At 44.8% G+C, this 24,054-nt stretch overlaps 2 protein-coding genes across 2 annotated transcripts; one reads left to right on the top strand and one right to left on the bottom strand.

Moving 5' to 3' along the window:
* Positions 1-940: 940 nt before the first annotated feature.
* LOC148295666 (uncharacterized) lies at positions 941-1,654 on the bottom strand. The gene has a single exon (XM_088250562.1). The coding sequence runs from the start codon at positions 1,652-1,654 to the stop codon at positions 941-943; it is 714 nt and encodes a 237-aa protein (XP_088106688.1).
* Positions 1,655-11,665: 10,011 nt separating this feature from the next.
* LOC148295665 (putative F-box protein At1g67623) lies at positions 11,666-16,111 on the top strand. The gene is made up of 2 exons (XM_088250561.1): positions 11,666-11,839; positions 15,491-16,111. The coding sequence occupies exons 1-2, from the start codon at positions 11,666-11,668 to the stop codon at positions 16,109-16,111; spliced, it is 795 nt and encodes a 264-aa protein (XP_088106687.1).
* Positions 16,112-24,054: the final 7,943 nt, after the last annotated feature.

The following is a 24,054-nucleotide window of genomic DNA, read 5'->3' as shown; positions in this document are numbered from 1 at the left end:
TTTTTCGGGATTTTTTCACCTTCAATTTCGATTTTGAATTGAATATTGAAGTGGAAACGATTAAAAAATATTAAAACTGGCGTGTGGCGGCATGGGAGCGCGCCGCGTGGCGGTCAGGCTTGCAGCTTCCCACTCCAGCGCCTCCACTTGGCATTTCTTGTATATTTTATTCAGTTTTGTCCCCAAAAATCGTTAAAAATACAGGAAAATTAAGGAAAAAATTGGGAAATTTCCTAACTCTGTGTGGGGATGAATACTTCGTCTGGAGTTTTGAGTTAATATTTGGCAAAATGTTTTTTGTGAAAATTGATATGTAATTCTTGATGTTAGTGAACAGGGATTTCCGTACTATGGGATTCAATATATTTTTTTTTTTTGGTGCAGAAATCCTAAAAATTGCTGGACAATTCCGAAAATAATGGGGAAATGTCGTAGATGGTTATAATCAAATTGGGAAAAACCCTCCACTTATTTCGTAGATCCACATTGCGATACTTAAATAATTATGTTAGTGAAAAGGGATAACCGCATGACTTAATTATTGTTGCAAATATAGTTTCAAATGCAGGACAAATCAGGAAATGAGGGAGATTTTTTTGGGGTATTTATGGGATCATCAGAGTATCTTAGAAGATCAAGGATGTGTCAGACATCCACTTGTCAACGAAGTGAGGGAAAGGATAATCCCTTTCCGGGTTGACAACACGCAACCTCCCTCCCATATGCCTGGCTGTCCTCTTTAACGAATGACTGTTTGGGGGATTTGAACCAGAAATTCCACATTTGAGACCACTTACTGAAACGATATAGGACCCAAAACCATAAACATACTTCAAATAAAAACATTACAAACTTCAGACAGTTTCACCTTTACATAAAAACACAAAAAACCAAAACAACCATTGATTAATAAAACACCTATCATACCATGTATATAGACTTATATATCAAACGCAGTCATGAAGTGGAGTTCGCGCTGGATGCAGAACAGCTCCCTCTTCCATTTGCAGGGTTCACAGCAGTTCCAAGCATCTACGTTGTGCCAGTCGTCGCCCCAGCGGGCCCATAACTGATACCACTCCCGATTACCCTCACAGTGAATGCAGTCTTGTAAAAATCCTTTGTCTGCAGTAAATTTTTTAAGCATAGGAGGACTGACGGTGCCACACATTGTATAGCGACGCAGTCGATTGCTTATTGAATCCCTGCAAGCTTGCATGTTCAGTTTCTTCGTTTTGCTGAGATGGCACAAAAACTCCATCGCATTCTCCTTGCCCTCGCTAGGGTTCAACAGCCCTAGCAAGCCAACAAGGTAGGAGGCTTCCTTATGCCCTGCCATAGCCGCCACCCGCAGGTTCTTCAGCGCCTCATCATCATTCTTCACGAAGAAGTCATGAATAGCTTCTCTGTAAATGATTTCTGGATTGTTATGTTGTTTGCACTTTTGCAAGAACTCAACAATTTTCCCTTCATCTTCACCGTACCAGTCCTGATGCCACTGGTACTTATCCACTGACACCGTTGTCCAAACCTCAGGATCATTCAGCATTTGTTGAAATAACTTGCATGTTCCCACCATGCTGTACATATCTTCAGAGGAGTACTTTGCAATCGCGAGCAGCACCTTAAACCATGCCAAATGTGGAATATCCATCTTGGTTGTTGGAGAAGAGGGACTGAAAAGGGTCTGTAGAGAAGAGGACTGAAAAGGGTCTGTGGAGAAGAGGACTGTACAGGGTTTGTGGAGAAGAGGTCTGAAAAGGGTGTGTGGAGAAGAGGGACTGAAAAGGGTCTGTGGAGGTCTTAATAATAAGGTGTCGTTTGGGGACGAAGAAGGAAGTGCCGTATATATCTTCAGAGGTGTGACCCACTTCACAATGGACGAAGACAAGGGTTTAGATCAGTTTCAATTATATTATTCGTTTCCCAAGCGCTGTGACTGAAACGACAATTGACAGTAGTGGCTGAAGCTGGAGGGACTCAATTGGTTTCGCGCGCTCGAATATTGAGAGCATTTATGATACCATTTGTCACCGGCAGCAGTCACAAAATTATAAATGCTTTTCGTTATTATTATTTTGCTAAAATCACATCACCACTTTTGAAGCAACTGTGATACTTAATTTGTGTGCTTATCACCTGTAAAGAAAATTAAACAACTGTGTATGATACTAATAATGCAAATATGACATCACCACGGAAATTAGGTATCTCAAGTGGCGGCTCCCCAGTCCAAGTGAACAAATTCATGTTGGCGGGAAAATTAGTAAGGGGACTACTGTATAAATAAAAAAAGTTATATATTCTACCTCACATTGCACCACCATTTGGTCCAAACAACCCTCAACTCACCATGGGTTCACCTACGAAAATCCCCCCCATACTTATAACAACTCCACCAAAAAATCCAGACCCTATCTCACAGAAGAATAAGAACGCTGAAGATGTTCCTGTTGGACATGCGAAATCCATCAACTTTTCATCTGAGGACCACGATGATGCAGGTCGTATCGGCCAGATGTGGTACGATGCGTTGTTGACAGAAATAAAACGTCGGAAGATACGTCTAAGATGGTATGAAGAAACATTGGGGAAGGAGAAAAGTCAAGCGAAATTACACCTTCGATCAGTCAAAGTAATGAAACTAAGGGTTAGGCTTGCGAAAGGAAAAGGTTGTCGAAGGTTCAGGGGGTCGAATGAGGCAGTGCAGATGAGGGAAGCAGAAGCACGTAAAGGATTTGACCTGTTCCGAGAGTATGCAAAATGTGTTGTCCCAAGCTACAACTGGGACGGAATCACCATGGAGTAAACTGTCGCTGGCCAACGTTCATTTTCGTTATTTTCAGTCAGTTTGTTTGGAAAAACATGCCTAAAAGTTCATTTTGACTGCGTTTGTTCCAACTTTGTGTGCGCTCCTGAAGGTATAACCATTTAGCTTTGGACACTTCAGATGGTATCTTATATGTATCCAAGCTGTAAGATGTGAAGAAAATTAAGGAAAAAATATGGGAAACTGCTTTTGGTTGATTATGCGTACTGTTGTAAGGCAAAATGGGTATGCTTTAATTGAAGTATGTTTACATGATTTTCTGTCAACATATTTAATTTCTCTTTACAAAATGCCTACAAGGAATGGGATTGTTTTTAGCATTGATTGGATCTCCCTCACAGGACTTGTTGTTCCTAAAATGGTAATATGAGGTTTGCTTATTCGTGTGAAATATATAATTTGACCAAGGAAATAACAATAATAATATTCAGTGTGTCATTTGAAAGGAGAAAATAAGACTAAGTTTTCCCAAAAATTACATACGAAGCATAAGTTAATTTTCCCAATGAACAAACTCTTATTTATGATGCAACTCCCCCTTTTGACTTAAAATTGAATACAAAGTTACTTTTAGTGGGTTCAAATACAACCTGTACGAAACTGTCACCAAATGTTGTTGATACTATGCTGAGCCATAAACCGTAAATGGTGCCACTAGTTTCATTTTCTGTAAAGGTGATAATCAGACAAATTAAGTATCATATTTGCGGAGATTTAAGTGTTCCTGCGGCGTGGTTGAAATGTAAGTTACCTTGAGAACGTGTGCTGTCATATTTCATTATCAGTATCATAAACACAGTTTTCATTTTCTGTATTGGTGATACGCGTTCATATTTAGTTCCATATTTGGCAAGAAGCAACTGCTAAGTTGTTAATTTTAAAATGCAAGTTACCTTCACTCGTTCTGATGTCATTTTTGCATTATTAGTATCATATACAATGTGATCTTTACTTTACTGTTAATGGTGCGTTGATATTATGTGGTCAAGGTTGGCAAAATGAAACTGAGTACTTGGTCATGTTCAAATGTAACAAAGTCATTTGCTTCAAAAGTGGTGATGTGATTTTAGCAAAATAATAATGACGAAAAGCATTTATAATTTTGTGACTGCTGCCGGTGACAAATGGTATCATAAATGCTCTCAATATGGGAGCGCGCGAAACCAATTGAGTCCCTCCAGCTTCAGCCACTACTGTCAATTGTCGTTTCAGTCACAGCGCTTGGGAAACGAATAATATAATTGAAACTGATCTAAACCCTTGTCTTCGTCCATTGTGAAGTGGGTCACGCCTCTGAAGATATATACGGCACTTCCTTCTTCGTCCCCAAACGACACCTTTATTATTAAAACCTCCACACACCCTTTTCAGTCCTCTTCTCCACAGACCCTTTTCAGTCCTCTTCTCCACAGACCCTTTTCAGTCCCTCTTCTCCAACAACCAAGATGGATATTCCACATTTAGCATGGTTTAAGGTGCTGCTCGTGGTTGCAAAGCAGTCCTCTGAAGATTTGTACAACATGGCGGCAACCTGCAAGTTATTGTCTGCCGCGCAAATCTCACGGCCTGGAGTTCCGGGCCGAGGGGATGTGCGTTAACACGGGGTTTCCTACTTTTGGGTGCGGTGCGGTTGTGCGCGGGCGTGCCAGCATGGTCTACCGTGCGTCGATGTGTTGATGAGTGTTGGATGAATAATTGGTGCGCCTGTTTGATCTGTCCTCCTAGTCAAACGATTGTAGCCGAGAGAGGAACTGGTCTCGGCTGTTAGGTTCATGGCCTGAACTACAAGGCCGTTGAGTGATGGTGTTGGTGGTGGGTTTTGGGCGGTGCTTCGGCGCGCTGCTCAGGGAGCGGCGGTCGTGTGATATATGGGGTGAGTGAACGAACAACAAGGATGGTGCTCCGGCGCCTTGAAAATCAAGGGTCGTATGATATATTGATGAATGGATTTTCCTTACAACCTAACACTACTCCTAGGAAAGCAAGTAAAGATATTGAAAGTGCATTACAGGAAAAAATAAGTTGCTCCGTAGGAGGCTTTGTTTTGGTGTTGAACCCTTTGAATGTAGCTCGAGTCTTGTATTTATAGGAAGAGTCCCTGGATGAGTAATCAAGGCTGAAATTACGCATAGTGGAGTCTGATTAGCGCAAGTGGGTGTCCAATCGACATTTGGGATCGTGAAGTATGGTGGGTGACCCCAGAAATCCCGGTGAATCTCGGCTGCCGCTCTTGATCGTGGGTTCTGAGCTTCTGGCCGTGGAGATGCATTTATGGCCTGGATAGCTGGTGAACTAATATCTCAGGTTGTCAGAATTCTTGTGAGAATGTCCACGTCTAATCACTCTGATCCTCATCACCAAATCCTGACTTCAGTCACTTCCCACCTTCCCTCATGCATTAAATGCTTCTTTGTGGCCAATGGGTTTGCTGCATTAAACAGGCACTACTTCATTAAATGAAGCCTGGGACCCTGCTGTCACGTGATGATTTGACTTTAATGCCTTGGCCGTAATTTTGTTCGGCCTCGGCCTCGGCCTACGCTTGAGGCCGAGATGATCATGCCTTAACATTTCTTCTTTTATTTTTAGGAAGGCGAAATACCCTGGCGAAACGCCGCGTTTTAGTTTTACAAACAAGTGCCATGGCCGAGAGAAGAGGTTCCTTCGGCCAGCTTATGACCGTGATTTATCAAGCACAAACATTGCCCCCACATCCCTGGATTCTTCGGCCTCGGCATGGGTAGGGGTCGAATGGATTCCAAGGGATGGACCCTTTGCATTCCTTTCTGAAGTGATTAACAACTGGGGCATTAAATGCGCAGGCCAGTCGGCGCATTTAATGCCTCAAGCACGTCGTGTAGGCCATCATTGCCCAGGGCGTCACGTCGCCTCGTCAAATGAAACGACGGTCACTGTCATAACTTCGCGTGCTCTGAGTGCGCTGTCAGGCCGTTTCATCTTTCGAGATCCTCTGTTTTGAACTCCAGCGCCAGTATAAAGCCCAAACTCCTTCACATTTCCCTTCACGCTCCCAAGATTTCTGAGTTCATTTTCTTCGAAGGTTCATACTGTTCTTCCCCAGTTTCTTAACCCTCATTCCTCAAACTTAAAATTATTATCCAGCGAACTTCCTTCTTGCTTTAATCGCTCTGGAACCCTTCTTTGATTCCTGGGCTTCGCCCTCCCTTATTTCCAACTGCCCTAATGATCCTTATCGCAGCTTCCTCAAAAACAGGGAGCCAAACCTGCTGAGTCGCATGACTTGGCAATTTGGCCTGGTCCAGATGACTTGGCAGTTTGATGAGGGTGAGAAGATTTGGGACAATGACCTCGACGTGGCCGAATTTATGCGGCCGGATACTCGGGTCACATCCATGGCCGGAATGACGGCCTTCACCAAGGCTGAAGTGATGGCTCCTACCATAACCGGAATGACGACCGCTTACCATGTCCAGAGTGATGGCCGCTATCATGGCCTGAACGACGGCCGCTGCCACTGCAGGAATGGCGACTGCTTACCACGGCTAGAGTGGCAGTGGCCTTCCGTGTCCGGAGTGACGGCCCATGCGCTTTCCACGGCCTGGAGTGAGGCCCTGGGTGCAGGCTGGCCATGGCTGATGACGATATAGGTGGCGAAGGTCCTGCCTCGGGGGAAGGCGTCTGATTGTCTTGCAAGAGGACCAAGGAGCCGAAGCGCGTAAATTTTAGGATGTGATTTTTCTTATGTGTGTTTGTACTCGGCTAGGACCTGGCCGTCTCCTTGTAAACGCACCCCCCTTTTCAACCTAAATGAATAAAATGAAGTATGATTTCCTTTAGTTTTGTCTTTGTTATATTGCATACTCCACTTTGATATTTGCAAATCTCATAACCTTTCTGCGGCCGTCTCCCATAATGACGGGATATACCTCTTCAAATATTGGCCGTTGATCGGCAAGTTGTGCCGTTCCCCATCTCTATCCTTTAACTGAAATGCACCTCGGCCAAGAATTCGTTTGATAATGAACGGTCCTTCCCAGTTGGGCGAAAATTTGCCGAACCGAGGGTCCTTTGTCCCAATAGGAAGCACGGCTCGCCATACTAGGTCGCCTTCGGCGAAAGCTTTTTGCTTAACCCTTTTGTTGTAAGCCCTCGCCGCGATTTGCTTTTGTGCCTGCATCAGGTTATAGGCATCGAGTCTAGATTGCTCCAAATCTTCCAACTCCTGAGCCATGGCTTGTGCATAACCCCCCCCTTCACGCTCAGGCTGCTCGGCCACACGGAGAGACCGAACCTTTAACTCCATCGGGACGATGGCGTCGTGACCGTAGGTTAAGGCGTAAGGAGATGTGCCCGTGGCCGACCGCTTTGAGGTTCGGTAAGCCCAAAGAGCTTCGGGGAGTAAGTCGTGCCACGCCCTAGGTTTTTCCTCGATCATCTTCTCTAGGATGCCCTTGATTACTTTGTTACTTGCCTCGGCCTGTCCGTTAGATTGAGGGTAGTAAGGTGTTGAGTGGATCAATTTGATCCCCATTTTTTCGGTGTATTCCCGTGTCTCGGCCGATGCGAATACCGGGCCGTTGTCGGCCGTGATAGTTTTTGGAATACCGAACCGATGAACGATGTGATTGTCAAAGAATTTGACCACCTGTGCGCTGGATATCAACTGATAGGACTCGGCCTCGACCCATTTGGTGAAATAGTCGGTCGCCACCAAAATCCAAGCGTGTTGGTTGGATGCGGCCGGATGGATTTTGCCGATGATGTCCACGGCCCACCCTCTGAATGGCCACGGTTTGGTAACCGGGTGAAAGGCTTCGGCCGGTACCCTTTGTATGGGGCCGTAGATTTGACACTTGATACATCCCCTCGCATACTCGACGCAATCTTTCAAAATGGTCGGCCAGTAATAGCCGTGCCTCCGAACCAACCACCTCATCTTGACCCCAGACTGGTGAGCACCACAAATCCCCTCGTGAGATTCATTCATGATGACCTTGATGTCCTCGGCACTGGGACATAGGAGTAACAAACCATCTGATCCCTTTCGGTACAGCTCATTCTGATAAATCAAATAACACCGAGCTTGGAACCGTGTAGTCCTTTCATGGCTGCCAGAAGGGTTACGCAGATACTTCACTATGGGGTAGCGCCAATCGGCTTCGGCCGTGTCGATCTCGTCGGTGATGTCGGCCGAAAACACTTGTGCTGTCATTCCTCGCTCGGCCAAGGCCGGCAAGGTACGCCTCTCAATTCTTATCACGCGATCATGGTCGGTGCTTGGGATGTTCACGCCAGACGCTACCTGGGCCATCTCATTGGCCTCGCCGTTTTCGGTGCGCGGTATATGAACAAAGGAAATTCTAGAAAATCCATCGGCCGTGTTAAGGGCCGTCACATAATACACGGCCAAATTCTCGCTCGTGCATTGGTATTCCCCAGTTAACTGGTTAATCACTAGTTGAGAGTCGCCGTAGACCAAAACACGGGTTGCCTTCATTTCTTTCAAAATCTCGAGACCAATGATGAGCGCTTCGTACTCAGCTTGATTATTAGTGCATTTGAAATCGAGTTGGAAAGCGAACTGCCACTTCTGCCCTTGAGGAGATTCAATCACAACTCCGGCTCCTGACCTGGCCTCGGTGCTAGATCTGTCAAAGTACATGGTCCAAAAATTCTTTTCCATTCGGGCCATACCGATCTCGACCTCCAACTCCTCTTCTTGTCCCTGGGTCGGGTGATGAGCCAGAAAATCAGCCAAAGCCTGACCCTTGACCGATTTCTGAGCCACGTATTAAAAGGTAAATTCGGACAATGCCATCGTCCACTTCCCAATTCGGCCGCGTATGATCGGCCGGGTAAGCATATATTTGATGAGATCGGTCTTAGAGATGATTTGAATAACCGAAGGAAGCATATAATGCCGCAACTTGGTGGCCACGAAATAAAGGGCTAGGCATAGTTTTTCGATCGGCGAATAGTTCAATTTGGCCTTGTTGAGGGTGCGGCTTAGATAGTGCACTGCTTGCTTGCGTCCAGACTCGTTGTTCTGAGCAGACAGCCGATAGAGCCCTCTGAAGCCGAAATGTAAAGCCTCAATGGTTTCCCCCTTTTCGGCGGCATAAGGACCGGCGGTTGGGACAAATATTTCTTGATGTCGTCGAGGGCCGCCTGATGCTCTGCTCCCCATACGAACCGCTAAGTGTCTTTGAGTTTGAGCAAGGGAGACAACGGCCGAATCTTCCCCGCCAGATTGGATATGAAACGCCGTAAAATGTTCACCTTACCGAGGAAGGACTGCAGTTCCTTCTTAGTCCTCGGCGGAGGGGCCGCCATAATGGCCGTAGCCTTATTTTTATCTACCTCGATTCCTCGTTGGTGAACCAAGAAACTGAGGAAATTCCCGGCGGTGACACCAAAAGCACATTTCTTCGGGTTCATTTTTAGGCCGTGCGCTCGCATCCGGTCGAAAGCCTGTCGAAGATGTCCTACGTGGTCGGCTCTGGACGGGGACTTTACAACCACATCGTCGATGTAGACTTCAACGGTTCGGCCTATAAGGTCGTGAAAAATAAGGTTCATGGCTCTCTAGTATGTTGCGCCGGCATTTTTCAGGCCGAACGGCATGACCACCCACTCATAGGTTCCGATTGCTCCTGGACACCTGAACGCCGTTTTGTGAACATCTTCCTCGGCTACAAAAATCTGGTTGTAACCCGCATGGCCGTCCATGAAAGACAGGAGTTTGTGCTTTGCGGCTCCGTCCACCAGGAGATCTGACATAGGCATGGGATATTCATCTTTGGGGGTCGCGAGGTTCAGATTTCGGTAATCGGTGCAAACCCTCAAAGCCCCAGACCTCTTCAAAACTGGTACAATATTGGCCAGCCATTCAACGTACCGGGCCGTTCGTATGAAGCCGGCTTTAAGGAGCCGTTCAATCTCCTCCTTGACCCTAAGCTGTACCTCGGTCGAGAAACGCCTTGGCGGCTGTTGGAAAGGCTTGAACCCCTCCTTGATTCTTAATTCGTGCTCGACCAAACTTCTTGGCAACCCAGGCATCTCATGATAATCCCAAGCAAAACAATCCTTATATTCATAGAGCAAGTCGATAACCTCGGCTGCTAACTTAGGATCCAATAGATGGCTTACAAAAAGAGGCCGTGGTTCGGCCTCGGACCCTACATTAATTTCTAACAAAGGGTCCTGGGCTTCAGGGTAGTCATCCTCCATTTCGGCGGGCGCCGTTTCTAGGTCGTCCAAAGTCAATGCGTCCGTTTCGTCCGCTTCGTGGAAGAATTCGATCATGTTGATTGGTGAATTTGGCCGTAAGGATTCCGCCGCCCAGTGTTCCAGCAGACGCTCTACCAAATCCCTCACGGCCGCTGCCCCTTCTTCTTTAGTGGCCTTGTCTGTCATTTAAAGGCTGGTGAGGTCGATTAACACTTCGCGTGCCGAATCCTGTCGGATATTCTCGGCGCCTAACTCCAGCACTTTCTGGGCCGTCGTTCTGGTTGGTCGGCCGTTTGCATCGTGGCCGATGAGGACAACCCATCCAACATCGTCGTCGTAAATCCGAGCTTGCACGGCGTTGGCCTCGAAAGGTTTTTCGTCGGCCGGGTGTATAGACACCTTTTGGCCGTCCCAGAAGAATAACAATTGGAAAAGGGAAGATGGTATACACCCAGATTGATGGATCCAATCACGGCCGAGTAATACGTTGTAGTCGACGCTTGATTCGACCGCGTAGAAGGCCGCGACCCTCGTCTGATCGGCCACGGTAATCTTTAAGGGCAATACGCCAATGGTTTTTGACTTATCGCCGACAAAACTACTCATGACCACGTCGCTGGGGATGAGGTCCTCCTTCGACTTGTCCAGCTTTCTCATTAAGGAATAGGGAAGGATGTTGACCGTCGCCCCACAGTCAACGAAAACCTTGGATATGGGCACACCCTCTATGTGAGTCGAGATATACAACGGCTTCAAGTGCCGGTATTTGTTCGGCTCGTCTCTTGGTATTACTTCGTTAAACGCTACGGCCAGCAATTCTTCCTTAGTTTTTGGTCTCTGATCAAATTGCTCCTCGGGCACGTCATCCTCTAAGCCGCTGGTCTGCCCTCCTGGGGCTGAAAACTCGAATGGCAGCACCAGGACCATGTTGATGCCGACTTCCTCCGGCTCCTGCGAGTTTCCCCTACCGGCTTCTTCTTCGGTCTCAGAGCCGTTTTTGGCGAGAGCTGTTTCCTCGACCATCCCGAGGATTCCCTCATATTCTTCATCGGAGATTCCTATTGTGGGGTCGTCCTCGGCCTCATGCCCAAAGAGAGGATCTCCGAAACCCTCGTCCATAAGTCTCACGGCCCTCGGACTATTGGTTGTGGACGCTTTGACCTCAGGGGGTTCTGAGGTTTCGACCTCCTTTTTGAGGGCCCGTCCAGCCTCTGCCAATGCGTCCCTGGTTGCTAGGTAATCGTCTAGACGGCTTACTCGGCCCTTTTCCTCAATCGTCAGACCAAAGAACGTGTCTGCCGGCGTCACGGCAAAGTACAGCGGAGATATTCCAAATCGCCCCTGCTGAAGGGGATTTTAGCCTCTAATCCGCCGAGGTCGGGCTGGTAACTTGGCAGGCCTCTTGCTCTGGACTCCCTGTTTGCCTGGTATACGGCCTTAATGGCCGAGTCAGAACCGCTGGTGATGAGGAACGCTTCTGCCTTTGTGTTCTTGAGGGCCAATTCTACGATTTCTCGGCTCTCAGGGGTCATACCGTACAGATCCACGGCCGAATGGTCCTTATGGAATTCTCTGAGGAAGGACAGACCGTTGGCCGAAAAAGGGGGATCCTTCCCGTGGTAGATGTCGATGACACCTTCTTCCGTTCTTTCCATGACCCCGGCCTTTGGCTGGGCTGAAATGGTCGACGAACCACGGGGCCTTTCGTCTTGCCTAGGGCGCCACGCCCTCAAAGGCTTGGTGCTGGCTGCCCTCACGGCCGGGGAGACAACTGGTTTGGATGACAGCCCGTCAGCGGTTGCCACTTTCTTTTGGCGTTTGAAGCCCTCGACCTCGGTTGTCTGCATCCTGGCCTGCTGAACCTGCCTCTTCATTCTTCGTCAGCGGTTCGGCCCTGCCCCCAGGCCGTGCATGGTACCAACGGTCATCCTTTATGACTGGTGGTTTGAAAGTTTTTATCGACCTTGTAGCGGCCTCTTCTTCGTGGCTGGCCGAGGCGCTGGGGTTTTGTGGCCCTAGTCGGCTGAAAACAGCTCTGTTGGTCGGCTGACGACCGTACTGACCACCGAATCTTTTTACGGTCGTTCGAGATGGCTCGACGGCCTTCCTCTTGTTCTCTTGCGGCCTGGGCTAGCCGATCTTACACTTGCATCGTTCGCAAAGGGCCGGCTCAAGTTCGGCCAAAGGCTCCTTTCCTTTTGCCGAACCGCGAACTCCTCTATCCTCGGTCGGGAGTTGGGCGTCGACCATGTTAATGACAGGTGGAGGGAACGGCTTGGAGTGGACCTGCATGGCCGCCTTCTCCGGAAACTCGAGCTTCTTCTCGTCTATCAATTTCTGGATAACGTCTCGCAAGACAACGCAGTTGTTGGTATTATGAGACCAAGAACTGTGGTACTTGCAAAATGTTTTCCCTTTGAGCTCTTCGGGCTTCGGAGTCTTATGGCCGAAGGACAATTTTACCTTCTTCTCGGCCACCAGCAGGTCGAAGATAGCCTCGGCCCTCGTTAAATCAAAAGTGTATGCCTTCGTTTCTCAGGTCGCGAACTTGGCATCGGGGACCTTTGTGCGGCTATTGTCAGTTTTAACAAGCCCTCTGCAAACGAAGGGTTTGTCTATGCTGACTTCGGCCGAGCTCATCTCGACCTCATCGCCCTCGGCCTCTGCGGAGCCGTCTGCTTCGGCGTAGCTGACGATGGGATTCCTGTAGTAGGTTCCCTTTGAGGCCGTCTTCTTCTGCATCTCCTCTTTCAACAAAGACGCATATCTGTCCACCTTGTTGGTCAAGTCATGCATGTCCCGAAATTCGATTCCCTGGAATTTCTTCCGGTATTCGAATTCCAATCCTTCCTCGGCCATCTTGACGAACTCCCTTTCTGGTAGGTTCGTGTGGCACCAATTCCTACATGTTTTGAACCGTTGTAGGTAATCGCGAGGTGATTCGTCCGATGCTTGGCTCATTCTTGCCAACTCGGTGACCGTTATCTATCGGTTGGTCTGATAGAAATGCTCGTGGAACACCCGTTCCATATCAGACCAATCCCTTATTGAATTCGGCGGAAGGTTCATGAACCATGAGAACGTCGCGCCGGTCAAAGAATGAACAAATAGTCGGAGTCTCTGAGCGTCTGAATCGGCCTCTCCACACTGGGCCGTGAAACGGCCGATGTGTTCAATGGAGGAGGTCTGCCCATCCCCAGAGAAAAGCATGAACTCTGGCAATCGATAGTTCCGGGGGAGGAGGGTCCGGTCAATTTCTGGCGGGTACGGCCTCGTGAATCTTGGCATGTCCGGCCGCCTCTGAGCTAGGCCGTCTTCGATCATCCGCCGAACATCTTCGAGCCGGATCCCTTGAGGTGGTGCCTCCTGTTGGGCTGCATACGGCCGCGTGGCCTGTAGCACCTCGTTTTGAGGCCTTGCCTGCTGGGCCATTTGAACAAAGGGCTCGGCCGGGATGACCGAGCTGGTTGATGCCAGATGAGCACCATGGGTTTGACCAAGGTGCGTATGCGTTGTTGCTGGAACGGCCGACCCATAGTGAAGGTGAGAGCCCAACGGACACGACGACGCTTGCAAAGGTAGTGAGACGGTCAGGCTGCCCTGACCATACTGTTGTGATGATACGGCGGACGCGTTGCTTGGGCCAGGATGGGTGTGGACGGCGGCAGTATGAACTGAGCCGAGCAGGTGGATCACGGGATGCATGAAGCTACCGTGCCCTAGTGATACGGCCAAAGCATGGAGTGGTCCGCGCGCTGTCTCCGCCGAGTAGGTTGGTCCAGAATTCGTCCACACAGGCTGGGATTGCCCTCAGCTGTTTGTCGGTGGCAAAGAATGCTGGCCGTAGCCTGATGCTTGGGTGTGGGCTGAGACGCCGAGGCTGCTGCTTTCGCCGTAAGGCTCGATTCTGTCGCGTTCTTGGCTCCTCGGTCCGGCTCTGGGAGGTGTTGCGGGCGAGGCCACCGACATCCTCTCTTGAAAGAGCGTTCGCAGTTCTGAGGAGAACCTGTCCATCGCGGCCATGAAGGATGTTTCTATCCTGTAGGCCTGCTTGGACATCAGTTCCTCCACCACTGCCTGTTCCTGCATGGATTCGGCCGTGCGACCCGTCGTTACTGGAGCGCCGGCTGAGATCCCGACCGTATGTTCGGTCTCGATACTTGTGATTGGTGAGGTGGACTCAGGAGTCTCAGAAGTCATTTCGACTGCTTTGTTTTTGAGCTTTGCCTGTGCCCTAGTTTCCACAATAAGTTTTTGACAGTTGTCCCACTGGGTGTGCCAAAAGTGTCTGCCGCGCAAATCTCACGGCCTAGAGTTCTGGGCCGAGGGGATGTGCGTTAACACGGGGTTTCCTGCTTTTGGGTGCGATGCGGTTGTGTGCGGGCGTGCCAGCACGGTCTACCGTGCGTCGATGTGTTGATGAGTGTTGGATGAATAATTGGTGCGCCTGTTTGATCTGTCCTCCTAGTCAAACGATTGTAGCCGAGAGAGGAACTGGTCTCGGCTGTTAGGTTCACGGCCTGAACTACAAGGCCGTTGAGTGATGGTGTTGGTGGTGGGTTTTGGGCGGTGCTCCGGCGCGCTGCTCAGGGAGCGGCGGTTGTGTGATATATGGGGTGAGTGAACGAACAACAAGGATGGTGCTCCGGCGCCTTGAAAATCAAGGGTCGTATGATGTATTGATGAATGGATTTTCCTTACAACCTAACACTACTCCTAGGAAAGCAAGTAAAGATATTGAAAGTGCATTACAGGAAAAAATAAGTTGCTCCGTGGGAGGCTTTGTTTTGGTGTTGAACCCTTTGAATGTAGCTCGAGTCTTGTATTTATAGGAAGAGTCCCTGGATGAGTAATCGAGGCTGAAATTACGCATAGTGGAGTCTGATTAGCGCAAGTGGGTGTCCAATCGACATTTGGGATCGTGAAGTATGGTGGTGTGACCCCAGAAATCCCGGTGAATCTCGGCCGCTGCTCTTGATCGTGGGTTCTGAGCTTCTGGCCGTGGAGACGCATTTATGGCCTGGAAAGCTGGTGAACCAATATCTCAGGCTGTCAGAATTCTTGTGAGAATGTCCACGTCTAATCACTCTGATCCTCTTCACCAAATCCTGACTTCAGTCACTTCCCACCTTCCCTCATGCATTAAATGCTTCTTTGTGGCCAATGGGTTTGCTGCATTAAACAGGCACTACTTCATTAAATGAAGCCTAGGACCCTGCTGTCACGTGATGATTTGACTTTAATGCCTTGGCCGCAATTTTGTTCGGCCTCGGCCTCGGCCTACGCTTGAGGCCGAGATGATCATGCCTTAGCATTTCTTCTTTTATTTTTAGGAAGGCGAAATACCCTGGCGAAATGCCGCGTTTTAGTTTTACAAACAAGTGCCAGGGCCGAGAGAAGAGGTTCCTTCGGCCAGCTTTATGGCCGTGATTTATCAAGCACAAACAGTTATTTAAACAAACGCTCGACGATCCTGAGGTTTGGACAACGGTGTCAGTGGATAAGTACCAATGGCATCAGGACTGGTACGGTGAAGATGAAGGGAAAATTGTTGAGTTCTTGCAAAAGTGCAAACAACATAACAATCCAGAAATCATTTACAGAGAAGCTATTCATGACTTCTTCGTGAAGAATGATGATGAGGGCATGAAGAACCTGCGGGTGGCGGCTATGGCAGGGCATGAGGAAGCCTCCTACCTTGTTGGCTTGCTAGGGCTGTTGAACCCTAGCGACGGCAAGGAGAATGGGCTGGAGTTTTTGTGCCATCTCAGCAAAACGAAGAAATTGAACATAAAAGCTTGCAGGGATTCAATAACCTTGCGACTGGGTCGGTATACAATGTCTGGCACCAAAACTCCTCCTCGGCTTGAAAAGTTTACTGCAGGCGAAGATTTTTTTCAAGACTGCATTGACTGTGAGGGTAATCGGAAGTGGTATCAGTTCGGGGACCGCAGTGCCCAAGACTGGGACAACGTAGATGCTTGGAACTGCTGTGAACCCTGCAAATGGAAGAGGGAGCTGTTCTGCATCCAGCGCGAACTCCACTTCATGACTGCGTTTGATATATAAGTCTATATACATGGTATGATAGGTGTTTTATTAATCAATGGTTGTTTTGGTTTTTTGTGTTTTTATGTAAAGGTGAAACTGTCTGAAGTTTGTAATGTTTTTATTTGAAGTATGTTTATTTGGGTCCTATATCGTTTCAGTAAGTGGTCTCAAATGTGGAATTTCTGGTTCAAATCCCCCAAACAGTCATTCGTTAAAGAGGACAGCCAGACATATGGGAGGGAGGTTGCGTGTTGTCAACCCGGAAAGGGATTATCCTTTCACTCACTTCGTTGACAAGTGGATGTCTGACACATCCTTGATCTTCTAAGATACTCTGATGATCCCATAAATACCCCAAAAAAATCTCCCTCATTTCCTTATTTGTCCTGCATTTGAAACTATATTTGCAACAATAATTAAGTCATGCGGTTATCCCTTTTCACTAACATAATTATTTAAGTATCGCAATGTGGATCTACGAAATAAGTGGAGGGTTTTTCCCAATTTGATTATAACCATCTACGACATTCCCCCATTATTTTCGGAATTGTCCAGCAATTTTTAGGATTTCTGCACCCAAAAAAAAAAAATATTGAATCCCATAGTACGGAAATCCCTGTTCACTAACATCAAGAATTACATATCAATTTTCACAAAAAATATTTTGCCAAATATTAACTCAAAACTCCAGACGAAGTATTCATCCCCACACAGAGTTAGGAAATTTCCCAATTTTTTCCTTAATTTTCCTGTATTTTTAACGATTTTTGGGGACAAAACTGAATAAAATATACAAGAAATGCCAAGTGGAGGCGCTGGAGTGGGGAGCTGCAAGCCTGACCGCCACGCGGCGCGCTCCCATGCCGCCACACGCCAATTTTAATATTTTTTAATCGTTTCCACTTCAATATTCAATTAAAAATCGAAATTGAAGGTGAAAAAATCCCGAAAAATTCCTCAACGATCGGGACGGGATTTCCTTCGATGACATATCCGGAAAAAGGGAAGGACAAACAAATTTGGATACGGGATTAATGTGATCGAACATATGAGAGTGTGGGGTTTACAAAGTGTACTAGGATTTTCATTTGCATCATTCGAATATAGGGTTGGTTCCCAAATTTTATTTTTCACTCGCTCCTAAACCAGGGTTTGTACTTTCCGTATGAAGTATTCATCCCCACACAGAGTTAGGAAATTTCCCAATTTTTTCCTTAATTTTCTTGTATTTTTAACAATTTTTGGGAAAAAAACTGAATAAAATATACAAGAAATGCCAAGTGGAGGCGCTGGAGTAGGGAGCTACAAGCCTGACTGCCACGCGGCGCGCTCCCATGCCGCCACACGCCAGTTTTAATATTTTCTAATCGTTTCCACTTAAATATTCAATTTGTAAACGACTTCAAGGGTGTAGGGGCTTGCCCCCCAAGGTTTAGGGTTTACTGTCGAATGCTTAAGGTTAAAAAATATTAAACCAATTCTTTTCTTTCCCGCTCATGGGTTAGGGTTAACAAAAAAAAAACATTCCTGCAAATTTTGAATTTGCCGCTCACAGTCACGGATTGTTACGACCAAAACAGGACAATTGAAACTTGAAACTCCATATTAGTTCTCCCCAAAAAAGAAAAAACCATTCCTTTTCAGATTTTAAGGAAAATTAATTGGGGGTTTTGAGCAAATTGTTTGAAGGGTTGTCATCTTCTGTCATCTTCATTTTCCCTTCTGGCAAAGCCATGTCGAATTCTTCAACAAACACTCAAGCAAAGAGGTGTCGGCACTGCAATGCTGAGATGGTTATGCTAATTTCGAAATCTGAAAGGAATATGGGCTGACCGTATTGGAAGTGCTTCACATCATATGTAAGTATTATCTTCCCTAAGCCAATAACACTAACTCAGATCGGCCATTGCCTAAGCCAACGAAAACTGCTACAGAGTAGATGAATTGGGTCTGACATTGTAATCCGAAAATGAAAAATGTAACTTTCTTATGTTTTTTTAGGGAGCTACAAGGTGTAGCGGCTATGAATGGGTGACTGGAGGCAACATGCCAACTGAATCTGAAATTGAAAACCAGCTGGATGTGAAGCAACTTAATGTGTATGCTGAAGTCATCCGTATAGTGAAGGGCATTAAAAAGATCCTCCTACTGTTGTTAGTTCTTTCATTTCTGAATTTGGCAGTTCAAGTGATGAAGAAGTAAGAAACTTTTTGCGTCTGGAAATCTTCCAGCTATTTCAAGTATATATTTATAAATTTTGTTCTGTTTTGGCTTTTCAAGTATGTATGTTGTAATTTTCTAATCCGGACACCTATGAAATATGAAGAAGTGTTTGCAAATCTACTATAATGAATTAATCATTCAGCATAAACCCTGAACTATGCTGAACCATAAACCGTAAATGGTGCCACAGAAGAATAAGAATTGAATAAGATGTTCCTGTAGGACCTGCGAAATCCATCAACTTTTCATCTGAGGACCACGATGATGCAGGTCGTACCGGCCAGATGCGGTACGATGCGTTGTTGACAGAAATAAAACGTCGGAAGATACGTCTAAGATGGTATGAAGAAACATTGGGGAAGGAGAAAAGTCAAGCGAAATTACACCTTCGATCAGTCAAAGTAATGAAACTGAGGGTTAGGCTTGCGAAAGGAAAAGGTTGTCGAAGGTTCAGGGGGTCGAATGAGGCAGTGCAGATGAGGGAAGCAGAAGCACGTAAAGGATTTGACCTGTTCCGAGAGTATGCAAAATGTGTTGTCCCAAGCTACAACTGGGACGGAATCACCATGGAGTAAACCGTCGCTGGACAACGTTCATTTCCGTTATTTTCAGTCAGTTTGTTTGGAAAAACATGCCCAAAAGTTCATTTTGACTGCGTTTGTTCCAACTTTGTGTGCGCTCCTGAAGGTATAACCATTTAGCTTTGGACACTTCAGATGGTATCTTATATGTATCCAAGCTGTAAGATGTGAAGAAAATTAAGGAAAAAAATATGGGAAACTGCTTTTGGTTGATTATGCGTACTGTTGTAAGGCAAAATGGGTATGCTTTAATTGAAGTATGTTTACATGATTTTCTGTCAACATATTTAATTTCTCTTTACAAAATGCCTACAAGGAATGGGATTGTTTTTAGCATTGATTGGATCTCCCTCACAGGACTTGTTGTTCCTAAAATGGTAATATGAGGTTTGTGTAAGGTTTTTATTTGGACCTTTATTGTATTTTGGCTCTTCTCTTAAACCAACAAAACCCTTGTAATATTAATTAGATTCTAGGTTAGAATCAGTATGGGTTGAAGGGCTTCCAAGTCTCCTCGTTGCAGTTCAAAAGGTAAAATCATATGCATAGATCACTTGGATTAATACATTCTCACTTGTATTAATCCAGTCTGTTTTCAGTTGCCATTATGCGTCAGTCTTTTACTGCTTTGACATATTTCTTAATTCTTCCCTTCCTAAAATCTGACAAAACACTTGAGAATATTTTATTTACTCTCAAACAGTTTTTTGCTTCCTAGAAAGCATATCATTTGTTTTCTAACCTATACCCATCTTGGTTTTACAAAATATCTTCTTGTCTACCAACTTTTAAAAGTGATGGGACTTATGTTATTCTTTTCAATAGCCACTTACGGCCATGGGTTGCATTTAATTATGAGTTTCCTCCTTACTCTCTTTGGAAGAGTCCACCGAATGTTCAAATCCTTCTTCACCTTTGAAACTTTTTATATGTGGTTGGCTTTGGTGTTAACCTCATTCATTTCATCAACTTGGCCTTTTTTATTTCTTCTCATCAAAGCATGCGGGTCCTTATTCCAAAACTCATCAACATTGATGACTTTTTTATTAAAAGCATGTAAGATAAACTTTCTCTACTTCTAAGAAACATGCGGCTCCTTGTCCCAAAACTCATCAAGTTGATGACTTGTTTTATTTCTTTTATCCCTTCTGGAAACTGGTTTTCAAGAGAGATATTCTTTTATTCCTTGTGGATGTTTTTACTCCCAACGGTTACATGAGCATGGGGTAATCTATGGAATCTGATCTTGTGCTCATTGGATGGGGAGATTATTTTTAATCCTTCCTTCTTCTCCTTGAGCAGTCCACCGTGAGGTGTTTTATGTCTTCTCCATTCATCCTTGTCTGCGGCTGTTTCTAGTCTATATACTCATGTCTTTGTCTGCAGAAAATTTAACTTATTTTATTTTTAGAAACTCTTCTGCATCTCACTTTGTCCTTGCCTAGCAGAATCGTTTCAAAGGTTTTTGAAAAAACTTCTTATGTGCCTCTGAGCATTCAAGAACCTATTTACTGGTTCAGCCACACTTGAACACTTGAGGGCTATGTGGATGATTGCATACACATAAACACTTCCCCAAGTTGAGTTATACTCCTTACGGCTGAATGTTTTTCATTGTTTGAGTTCATTATTATTTGTTCAACTAGTATATGTTACTTGTGAGTATATGTTTGATTATATACCTATAGCTTTCTCCAAGTAAACACTTACAAGATTTCGGTTGAACATTTGTTTTGTTTCATTGGTGTTTTGTTGAATTAAACTATATGCTTCAAGTTCATTACCTCTAGTTTAATCATCACAACACTTAGGTTTCATTTGTCTAGCTCAATCATACTTTGTGATTGAGATAGATGAATATGTGAAACCATAACTCACTTCATACATCAAACTACATGCAACTTGAGCTTGGTGCTCTTGAGAGGATTTGCTGCTAAGAGATAAAGAAATGGTGCTTGCTGAAAGGTTGATTGAAGCTGCCTATATGTAATAGATTGAGTTAAGTCTTCCTTCATTTCTTGTATTTCTTAATGAGTGGATTGGATCTCTCCTAGCTTGGTGCTCCCAGTTTTTTACCCTTTTGGGTTTTCTGGGTCAACAATTCTCGTGTGTTATTTACTTTCCGCTGTTAATTGTTTTAACTCTTAACCACGAAATTGATTGTATGTGTGCTTGTATGACTTAACAGAACCTGATTTTTAATTTGGTAGGTCTTTGACCTCTAGCCTACTTCACCCCCCCTCTGTAGGCTTTTAGAGCTTAGGGCTGGTTTTACAATTGGTATCAGAGCGGGCACTACATTTTAATTAGTGTAGATCCGACTCTAAGTCATCTCTATGGAAAGAGATAGAGCTCATTGCTCTGTGGCTCACCCACCATTATTAATTGGTGAATACTACTCTGCTTGGAAACACAAGATGCGTGCTTTCTTACTTGCCTTAGATTCTAAGGCTTGGAAAATGACCGTAGATGGCTGGAATCCTCCAACCACCATTAATCCCTTTGGGGAACGTGAATTAAAAGTGGAGGATGATTGGACTGTTGAAGAACAGACCCTAGCTAACTCAAATAGGAAAGCTTTGAATGCCTTATTTGTTGCAGTGAACCCTGAACAGTTTGCTTACATTGAAAACTGTGAAACCTCAAGAGAAGCCTGGGATATTCTTAGGCTTACTCATGAAGGAGATGAGAAAGTAAAAGAAGCTAAGTTAGACATGGTTAGTGTTGAGTTTGAGAGTCTTAAAATGCAAGACTTAGAAACCATTCAAGAATTCTATGCAAAGTTTAGTGCCTTAGCTAACTCCTCTCACAACCTAGGTGAAAAGATCCCCGAAATAAAATTAATAAAGAAATTCCTTAGATCTTTGCCTAATAGATTTGATGCTAAAAGAACTGCCTTTTCTTATAAATCACTAGAATTGGCTACACTACATCACAACCAAGGTCTAAAATATCGATGATATCGGAAATATTGGTAGTCCAAAAACACGGAAATGTTGATGGAAATATCGGGATATTATCGATATCGATAAAAATTGAATAAAAACCACGGAAATTGTAAGAAAAACTTGGAAATTTTTATTGAAACTTTGCAGGATGTTTATTTAGTCAATTATCTATTAGTTTATCACAAAAAATTGGAAGGAAATGCATTGCATGATGGATTTAACTTATTTAAGTTGATTATATAGCGAGCTGGCAAACATTGTAAGTATAGAAAATATGTAGTAATTAATGAAAGAAGATTAAACACATCATAATCATTTATATATAATGAATTACTACAATATTTTACACTTTATACATTGCATGGTAAGATACATGAGTGACTTAGTACCACATAGAGTTCCTATGAGATTCAAAATTTTCACTATCTTCATCATCTCTATGTGTAGAGTAAGTATATTGTGAAGAGTAGTCATTCTCATCTCATGTGAAAATTTGTTTCTTGCAAAAAGAATTCAAAACAAAACCATGTATATATATAAATATTTTAGCATATTTTCACAAAAACGTAAGTGATATGGTGGTTAAGGTGTTAAAGGAGTAAAATGGGAGGGGTTCGAATCCCCTTGGTGTTTTTTTCAATATCGAAATTTATCCTAGAGAATAAATGTTAGCTTGCAGACATTTTAAAGACGTTATAAATATTACACGCCGAAAATATAATCACAAACACATCCTCATCGAGATGGATAAGGCGTTGTGGCTGTTAACAGAGGGGGAAGGGTTTGAATCCCTCTATGCAACAGGGGAGGCTTTTCAAAAAATTACATGTACTTTTTGGGTTTCATATCGCAATATTATCGATAATATCGCGATATATTGCCCAAATCATTCATAAAAATGTTGAAATTATCGTCCCTGAAACCGATATTATCGGGATAATATCACCGATAATATAGGCATTTAATACCTTGATCACAACCCATGGAAATATCAGAGTCGCCTCTTCTTTCTTTTCCATTCGATCAACTCCCTCTTTCGAGCTCTCATTTCCTCTCTCTTGCAAAATTTTGATTCCCTCTCATCTCTGCTCTCTCCTCCTCGTCAATCATCTTCTCCTTCTCTATTATTTGATTGAAGCACCTTTCTCTTCCACATAACCACCACCAATCCCTCCACTCTCCACGAGATTACCCCGCCTCTGTCTCCTCTCGTCACTTGGTGGGTAAATATCATTTGCGCCATTTTGTGTTTGCTTGCAATTTTAGATATTTTGTTTAAATTAGTTTTGGATATTGATTAAGGGTGCTGATTGGTGTTTCTGCTAGTTTTGAATTGGGTTTTTTTATATTAGGGTTTTGAATGTGAGAGCATCTACAATGGGCTCCCTAACCTACATCCTTAGACAAATTTTAGGGACTTATTGGAAAAATACAACTCCAACCATGTTCTTTATCCACCTCCTAAAATAGGGTGACTTGTAGGAGCTCCTAAATCTAAGGAGAGAGAAAAGACTCCTAGTGACTCCCTATAATTTAATGCTGCTTTATTTTATGAGTATTTTAAACCTTTAATTAATGCTAACTATTTATATATATATATATATATATATATTTTTTTAGGCTTAACTGCTACAGTGCCCCTTGGAACATTGGTCAATTCTCACTTTACCCCCTCAAAGTTAAAGTGATCCACTTTGCCCCCTTGACCAAGGCTTCGTGTGTCACTTTACCTCTTTTTGTCAACGCCATCCCAAATTCCGTTAAAATGCTGACGTGACAGGGGTATATTGGTCAATTCAACTGAGCTGGGCTTTTTCCAACCAATCTGAGGTTGTGACGTGGACTTGTGGATCCCACCTCTAACTAAAACGATCGTTGGGCCTGCTATGTGGATTTGTGGACCCATCTCTAACTAAAAGCGACTATAATCTCAGAAAACTAAAAAATGAAAAGAGGAAATCAACTTGGGAGGGAAAATTGAGATTTGGGGATTTTAGGTCGAGGGTTTGAGCACTGGTGAGAGAGAGAGAGAGAGAGAGAGAGAGAGAGAGAGCGCCGTGAGTTGGTTTTGAAGAGTTAAAGGCAAGAAGAAGCGACGCGAGTGGACGATGATGCCAGTGTGGCGAGAAGCAGGAGAAGCGCAACCTTTGTACGGTAAGCGATTCTTCTAAAAAGTGACATGTTTTCTGAAAATGAATCTTGTCGTGTT

Source organism: Prunus avium, chromosome 3 (assembly GCF_965620075.1).
Source record: "Prunus avium chromosome 3, drPruAviu1.hap1.1, whole genome shotgun sequence".
NCBI classification, from domain to species: Eukaryota; Viridiplantae; Streptophyta; class Magnoliopsida; order Rosales; family Rosaceae; genus Prunus; species Prunus avium.
The sequence above is the reverse complement of the archived record's forward strand: the minus strand, read 5'-3'. Positions and strand labels throughout refer to the sequence as shown.

Excerpts from the sequence above, each read along its gene's own strand:
- LOC148295666 (XM_088250562.1), bottom strand. The coding sequence starts at position 1,654 with ATGGATATTCCACATTTGGCATGGTTTAAGGTGCTGCTCGCGATTGCA.
- LOC148295665 (XM_088250561.1), top strand. The coding sequence starts at position 11,666 with ATGTCGATGACACCTTCTTCCGTTCTTTCCATGACCCCGGCCTTTGGC. Across the intron at positions 11,840-15,490 it reads TGGATGACAGCCCGTCAGCG|TTATTTAAACAAACGCTCGA; the intron begins GTTGCCACTTTC and ends AAGCACAAACAG.